General features: G+C 36.9%; 2 protein-coding genes across 7 annotated transcripts in view; one reads left to right on the top strand and one right to left on the bottom strand.

The window, feature by feature from the left end:
• The first annotated feature begins 2,490 nt into the window (after positions 1-2,490).
• Positions 2,491-4,443, top strand: LOC120003857 (cationic amino acid transporter 1-like). The gene has a single exon (XM_038852993.1). It carries the CDS (start codon positions 2,529-2,531, stop codon positions 4,305-4,307), a length of 1,779 nt encoding a protein of 592 aa, XP_038708921.1. The 5' UTR covers positions 2,491-2,528; the 3' UTR covers positions 4,308-4,443.
• Positions 4,444-5,060: 617 nt separating this feature from the next.
• The window catches only part of LOC119996884 (187-kDa microtubule-associated protein AIR9), a 29,186-nt gene continuing 25,753 nt past the window's right edge, over positions 5,061-8,493 (bottom strand). For 3 of the 6 annotated variants that reach the window (XM_038843666.1, XM_038843688.1, XM_038843693.1), the window contains 2 exons: positions 8,322-8,453; positions 5,684-6,101 (listed from right to left, as the gene is read on the bottom strand). In XM_038843666.1, the coding sequence (XP_038699594.1) occupies positions 5,925-6,101; positions 8,322-8,453 (309 nt within the window). In that variant the 3' untranslated portion in view covers positions 5,684-5,924. The other 3 variants (XM_038843671.1, XM_038843684.1, XM_038843676.1) reach the window with 3 other exon arrangements.

The following is an 8,493-nucleotide window of genomic DNA, read 5'->3' as shown; positions in this document are numbered from 1 at the left end:
ATTCTCACGGATTTGTTCCTCACAAGTTCAGCAAATGGACTAAGCTCAAATCATTAAGTCTAGAAAAAAGCCTAATTAATTGTTTAAAGGTGGACTTAGTCATATATACCCATCGGAAGACTTGTGTCTTACCGATGTGGTATTATATGTTCTAATACTCCCTCGCTCTTGTGGGCTGAGTTATATCAGTCTCAACAAGTGTAGTAGAGACTATTTTCAATACGACTGAATTCTCCGACACTATATAAAAATCCGCACCATCATTATCATACATGTCAATAATATTGTCTGCTTTGGGTTATTCGGTTTCGGTAGATACATCGGGCCTGCATGACTTTGTTCCTCTTGAGCCCAGCTAATACAAGCCGAAATCCAACTCACTGAGCAAGCCCAGCTACTACGGGTCAAAATCCAACTCACCAGTAGGCTTAAGAAAAAAGCCTAGTTAATTTGTTTAAATGTGAGCTTAGTCATATATACCCATCAGAAGAATTGTGTCTTACTGATATGGTGTTATATGTTCTAACATGATCAACCATAATTTTTTTTGATAATCGATAACGATACTTTACAACTTTGCTATTTGGACATCCAATATTGATCTAAACTTGGGCTTGCATGCACAGAAGTTTCCCGACAACAGGGTAAGTTGAGTCAAAGTCGAGTGCGTGATCATCAGGGTATTGTTCCTAGTGAGATCGAACTCAGAACTTTCCAAATTCATAAGTTTTGATGCGAAAAATAATAAGCATATCACGTTAATTAAGCTAGCCTGTGTAGAAACACAAATCACATCAAGTAGCTAGCATTCCTTTGAATTCTTTCACTTTTAAGTTCTTATCATCATTGATTGGAACTTCATAGAAGTTGAATTGATTATTCAAGATGATGTTTGTTGTGTTTTGAGCAGAATGAATTCAATTCCCTCCATCACACTCATTATCAAGTCAACCCAACTGTGTAGATTTGGTGACTACGTGGAATAAAAATGTCAACGCCGTCACAATGTGGTTGGTAATAGTAAGACATTTAATACGCTATATATATATATATATATATATATATATGACCATTAAATAATAAACAGATTTGGCAACTCGTTAATAATATTTCTACTTTCAGAAAAAAATCACAAAATTGGGAATTAATTAATAATTGGAGATATTGAATTGAGACACTATTGATAACAGTGTTCATTATCTCTGAATCTGATGCGCTAGTTTGTCTTTTACTAGATTTTTTTTTCCTTATTTTGTTTTGAGAGTGCAAAAAAATTACTAAATGTAATTTATTCTGATATATAAATCCGCCCACACCCACTGGTCTTTCACTTCTCTCCTGGCTTCTGTTGGTTTCAAGTTCAAGGTATGCTTGTTGATCCCCATATATCTTCTTTTTATTTTGCCATATATATATATATATATAAATATATATACACAAATTGCTGATAGAAAATATGTACATATACTTTGTTTGGCACTACGCTTTAGGGCTATTTTTGAATGCTGGATTAGGCAAAGAATTATGTTCTGGTTCTGTTGCAACTGCCCTTCAGGTTTTCAATGAATGTCTGAATTAGACCATATATGTTTTAAGCATAGTCTTTGAAAGTTGTTTTTATATCAGTTAGTGTATTTTATTTTCTTTCTGTTTTTGATTAAATTAGGTTTCAGGGAATACAAAAGAGTGTGTATGAAGTGTAATCTTAGAAAAGTGGTTGAGATGTGTGTTGGTGGGTGGGTGGGGTATTTCATATTTGTTTTGGCCAACTCAGAGGGTGTTATTTGGTTGAAAAAATGGGATAAATACTAAATTATAGCCTGGTGCTGAGGACTCGCTGTAATTTTATTACAACAGGTCCCGCTGTAATGCTCTTTATGGATAATCAAAAATTTTATTTTTATTTTTAAAAATCATAAATATATGGTATTTTTCATAATGAACCCAACGATATTTTTTTATTTGAAACAAAAATCTAATTTGTCGTGATCAAAACATTGAATATTTTGAGATTATATCCGATGGTCTAGAATTATCATGTCTTTTTCAAGTTGAATTTGATTTTTGTTTCGAACAAAAAATATATCGTTATGTTCGTTGCGATGAATACTACACATTTATGATTTTTAAAAATAAAAATAAAATTTTTTAATGTCCAAAAAGGACATTACAGTGGGGCCTGCTGTAATTTTTATTACAACAGGGCCCCGCCATTCATTATAGACCCACGTACTCTATAAGAATATATTTAGGGAGAAAAATTAGGGATTTGTAATCTTGATCAAATTCCTCTCCTATACTTGTGCTTGAATCCAGTTTCTTCCCCCAGCATTTCTCTATCCAAAAGCAGATTCTGTGCAATTATGCGTGGATGTAGTTTGCAGATGATTAGAATAATTAAAAAGAAAACATCCACCACCTTTATTCCCAGAAAAGAAAAAATTCCTTCAGTACCATGCATATATAAATAACACCTTCAATGTAGATTTACCATCAATATTGAATTTGTGCTCACAGGAAATCAAAAAATGGTGAATACCAATGATGATGGAGGAGTTGGGCTCAAGAAGAGGAGGATGTGTGGGTGGAGCAAACAAGATTTCTTGCCAGAGGAGTCATTCAAAAGCTGGGGAAGCTATGTCAATGCATTGTCCAGCACAACAACTCGGCTCAAGGACCGTATCCTGACACGGTCTTCCGACAGTCTAGAGCTCGAGAATGTCCGTGGTCGTAGCCAGCATGAGATGAAGAAGGCTCTGAACTGGCTGGACATAATGTGGTTTGGTATAGGGTCTGTTATGGGAGCAGGAATTTTTGTTCTTACTGGAGAAGCTACTAACAACGATGCTGGCCCTGCTGTCATAATTTCTTATCTTATATCAGGTATATCTGCATTGCTCTCAGTCTTGTGTTACGTCGAATTCGCGATTGAATTACCCGTCGCAGGAGGCTCGTTTGCCTATCTGAGAGTGGAGCTTGGTGACTTTGTAGCTTATATTGCTGCTGGTAACATTCTTTTTGAGTATGTGGTTGGTGGTGCTAGTGTGGCTCGCGCTTGGACTTCTTACTTCGCCACTCTCTGCAATCATCAACCGAATGATTTTCGAATCAATGTCTCATCTCTCGGGGAAGATTATCGACATTTAGATCCCATCGCAGTTGCTGTGTCAATCATGATTTGCTCTATTGCTTGCCTGAGCATAAAAGGGTCGTCCAGATTCAACTCGGTTACAACAATCATACATCTTCTGGTCATAGTCTTCATCTTCATTGCAGGCCTTACTAAGGCTAACCCTAAGAACATTACAAGCTTTGCTCCGTTCGGTGTTCGAGGAATTATGACAGCAACGGCTAAGCTCTTTTTTGCTTATGTAGGGTTTGATGGGATAGCAACTCTGGGTGAGGAGATAAAAAACCCAGGCAGAGATATCCCAATTGGGCTAGTTGGTTCTATGTCAATTATAATAGCTAGTTACTGCCTTCTTTCAACTACATTGGTCTTAATGCAGCCTTATACCCAAATTGATGTTGATGCACCATTCACATTGGCATTTCAAGCTGTAGGGATGAACTGGGCTAAGTACATTGTTGCTTTGGGTGCATTGAAGGGCATGACCACAAGTCTGCTAGCCAACATCATTGGCCAAGCTAGGTATTTCACTCACATTGGTCGCACCCACATGGCGCCACCCTTTCTGGCAGCCATAAATCAGAAAACCGGGACACCGGTGAACGCCACCATTGTTATGACAGTTGTGAATTGTGTTGTTGCATTCTTCACAAGCCTAGATGTTTTAGCAAACCTTCTTTCCATCTCAACCCTGTTTCTCTTCACACTTGTGGCGGTTGCCCTGCTAGTGAGGAGATACTATGTGACTGGTGAGACATCAGTATCCGACCGGAACAAGTTTACTGGGTTCATGCTTGTAATTATAGGGTCTTCTGTTGGTTTGGCTATTTATTGGGCAAGAAGCAGTAACGGATGGGTTGGCTACACAGTGCTGGCACCAATCTGGTTCTTGGCTACATTAGGACTGCAAATAACCCTGAAACAAGCAAGGAAGGCGAAGCAGTGGGGCGTGCCGTTGCTTCCATGGCTGCCTTCTGCTAGCATTGCCATTAACATATTCATTATGGGTTCATTTGATCATTCATCATATGTGAGATTTGGTATCTGGACATTGATATTGCTGGTTTACTATTTGTTTGTTGCTTTACATGCTTCCTATGATGCAGCAAAAGAGACACAGAAGGAAGTAGAAGCAACTCAGATCGAGACACAACTGCCAAACAATGCTGCCATTTAAGGTCAACAAGGATATGCATTGATACCCAAATTGGGATTTCACTTCAATTTTTGTATATATAGATGTATGATCAGCTTGTTTCTGTCGTCCATTTCTATCTAGGATAATATATTTGCAGGATGCAAGCACTTATGTCATTGACTATCTCATTCTCGAACACCAATTTCGCCATTAAGATTCTTTTTTATTTTTAATCTCTTGATTATTTTCATTGAGTTCGCCATCTATTCTTTTATAACTTATGTTTTCAATCTTCCTAGATTTTTCACCACCCATGTAGTCTCCTGTAAACACAATATGTTAACCCTACATTTAATCACGGTGTCAACTATTGCAACTAATGTCTCTAAGTGACCATATGTTCCTAGTACCTATCCAAATCCTATAATAATCCTGAACTACGCTTCTTTATTCCCACTCGTCCATAACATGAGATCCTTCCCCATGTTTAACCACATCCAGGTTCCAATGCAATGAGTTCCGCATAGCTATTAGGTAACATCTCAACAAATCTAATCTCAACTTACGTTCATAGGTTTTACAAAATTTTATACTGGTTACCACCACAGCCTTCCTCCTTTATCCAGGCTTAGGATCATCTACAAGCGTAGAAAAACAGTCGCTCGACCATCACCACTAAATCATTCACAGTTAGTATGCCAGTCTCGCAACACTAACCTAACCGAACCGAACCGAACTCAACTATCAGACAACGTGCCGTATACACGTCACAAAAATTGAAAGCAAAAACCGAGAGAGAATCTGCAGGACCACCAAAATCGTAAAGACCACAACAAGCAATGTTCACTGAGATCACCATGGCGGCGGCGCACATCGCATGAGAAGATGCAAGACAAAGAACACACAACAATTGGAGGGAAAACACACAACAATTGGAGGGAAAACAGCCTCCCCCAAAAGTACACAAGAACAGGGTAAAAATTTCAAATTTCAAATATAGTTGGCTTCTGCAACGAAGGCAGGGTAGAGGAAGGGGAAATTCCACCTGTAAGCAGTCTCACTCCTGTAAAATGTAGAGTACAAACACGTCTGCAACGGGAAAAAAAGGGGAAAGTTGACCTCAATACTTTTCTCTAGGTCGTCAATAGACAAAGCTTTTTCCAAACAAGTTATTGAGGAAACATGGCATTGTACCACACGCAATACAAATAAAGCTAAATATTGAGGAAACTTGGCATTGAACATTGACAATACATGTCAAGCTAAATACTAAGGAAACTTGGCATCATATAACATTGGCAATACATATCAAGCTAACAATGTTCGCAAACACAATCTGTAGACCAATGATGAGATGAAAGCAACATTCACATTTCCCACATCATAAGTCATCAGTAAGCATTGCCTGCCAGAAGGAAGTGGAATGACTCAAAACAATTTTCTGGTATAACAATGAATATACAATAACTGGGGCAAACCAACATTTCAGCCACTTCAGAGTTTTTCTCACACAAGAAATGAACATGAACAAGCTAGGATAATCATGAAAAAGAAATCAAATGGGAAAGAGGAAAAATTGAAATTGAAGAAAATCAAGACCACAAAATGTACATAACTACACATAAACACCATTTTACCTTTTTTTTTTGTTGGAAGTTATGTTTCTATTTTTAGGAGTGAATTAAGAGATGTACTATTGAACCGTTGAGCAAGGCCTCGAATAACAAGGACAATAACATCTCTTAGGTGCCGAGAGTGCACCATCAAGTCCACTTCATCTTCACTGTCGACAACAATCCTAAGGCGATGCTGATCATTTCGGAAAAGCTCCACCTGGCACAACATCTAACCTTAGTCGTAGAAATATTTAAAAGAACTGAATGAACTCCACAGTAGATAGGTTCTCAACAACCGAATAATGCACAACATTACCATTATATTAAATAAACTTAGCAAGGATATATGATTACACCAAAGATGTTGTGAAGAGTTACGTTTGGTTACTAAAAAAAAATTTTACAACCAAAATCTGTTTATTTGTTTTTAATAGTAACACACAAGAAAGTTAAAAGTAGTAACTTTCAGTTAGTCAAAGACAAAAGGAAGTCTTATGAAACACATCATTTCATCTATCATCCGACTTCAGAGACATCGTTTTGTAAAAGTTGATTATGTGTTTTCATTAAGTTTAAACTCTATGCACACCATTTTATCAAATCATGCTCAGTCCTACCAAGTCTTTCAAGTCAGTTATGATAGTTGCTTAAGAAGTTGCTCATGGCAGGGAGTTGGCACTTACATTCTTAGGAGGGAAGTCTGGAACTCAAGTGAAGCTTTGCTACAGCTGTGGTTGGTTTCATAGGTTTCAAATGAATCCAGCTTAGTTCTAGTTTCTCTTTGTTTGGAGATGGCCCTCTTGAAATTTTGCAAATGTTCTATTGAATTTCCTTCCTTTTCGTGAATAATTACAGAGTTCCTATTGAATTTGTTTCAGAAGTGTACTGATTCAGATAATCAATAAGAATTACTTTTATTGGAGAGGTCAATGACCTGTGTTGCATTTCCCATAATATCACTTTTAACGGTGCAAGTTGGGATCGAGAAATGGATTCTATTGTCAGATATCGGAAAGTATCTAGTCAGAGAAATTTATATGACTGATTATGCTGAAAGCTCCCCAAAGACTGTATTTTCAATGTTTGCTCTTATTACAAGGAGCTAAGCAATGTAGACTTCCATCATGGAGACCCCCATATTCCTAGGTTCAGTATTTTGGAAAGTTAAATCTTCACGAAAGGTGGTATATCTATTTTTCTCTGTTGGGAAGTCTTGTAAGGCCAGATATTGAAGTTGGATAATTCAAAAAAGAGAGGTTACAGCTTGGCAAATATATTTCCCCTTGCAAAGCTACTGAAATCTGCTGATGTCTGTTTTAGCTACAAGGAAAGAGAGGAATAGCAGAATCTTCAACATGCCAAGACCTATACAGATGAAATTTGATGATCTAGTCCTATGCCAGGAATTCTGAAGGCCATTTAAGAACACTGGAAAAAACCATAACAGCAAGTGTATGCTACTACAGTACTACCTGCCACAGACCTCCAACATGATCTGACTATCTTGGCCAACATTGTAAAAAAAAAAAAAAAAAAATCCAACTCCCAATACATTGCTTTTCTTTCCTAGCTCGATCAGAAAACGTATAAATCACAATACAGAGATGGAGATTAGGGGCACAACTCACAACCACATGGTTACTTCTGCCATTTTAATGTCACTATTTAATTCAGAAGTACCAATCAATCTATTAAGAATTTTTCGTTCACGAACTAGTATTTTATCGACCAAAAATAGGAACGACTGTAAAATCACAAGTCGTTATACAAACAAAAGACAACAACCGCACAACTTCGAGCTGATAATAGAGTTACTAATCCAACAAAAAGCACAAAGCTCGTATTTCAGCTATAAGAACCACATTAGTAAATTATTAGTTAGGGATGGCAACAGCTGCATATTTACCAATATCCACAGTATAAACTACTATTATTGTCTCCAACAAACATTGGTTCTACATATTTACACTGCAATTCATATAATATGGAACAGATATAAAAATATCTATAGTTACACTCATCAAACAATTTTGGGGAATTTATAAATAACACTACCTTGACTAATAAGATATCGCAAACCAAATCAAGTATCCTCTAGTTCTCAATTCGTACATGCTTTTTCTTGGCCAAAAAAAGTTGTGTAAAGTCAAAAGTAGAAGGGAAAAAAGTTTCACATCTTCTAAATTAAACAGATAAAAAAACAAAAAGCAAAAATCCAAATCCAACTAATCGAAAGACCCAAACCCATAGTTGAATTATTATTCACATATGCAACATGCTCACACCATTTTAAGTTATTCAAGTAATAGGAAAAAGTGAGCACCCGTATTGAAAAGGAAAAAAAAATGAGAAAAAAAAAGGAGAACTATGCATTTGTTATTCAACTGAGAATGAAATGGTTAAACATGGAATTGCAAAGAGTTCAGGGAAAACTTACATGAAAAGGAGGAGCATAACTTCCACGGATTTCAGTGGTTGGGAAAGAGGTCTTGGAACCCGGCTTAACAATCTTAACTCTTTTTCGGTTGACTTCTAAAATCCTTCTCTCAAGGGTACCCTCTCCAGGAACCTGAACAGAAAATGGAAATCATACTCTTTTTCTACCCCAA

The sequence above is a fragment of the Tripterygium wilfordii genome, chromosome 1 (genome assembly GCF_013401445.1).
Source record: "Tripterygium wilfordii isolate XIE 37 chromosome 1, ASM1340144v1, whole genome shotgun sequence".
NCBI lineage: Eukaryota > Viridiplantae > Streptophyta > Magnoliopsida > Celastrales > Celastraceae > Tripterygium > Tripterygium wilfordii.
This window is presented reverse-complemented; position numbering and strand designations above follow the sequence as displayed.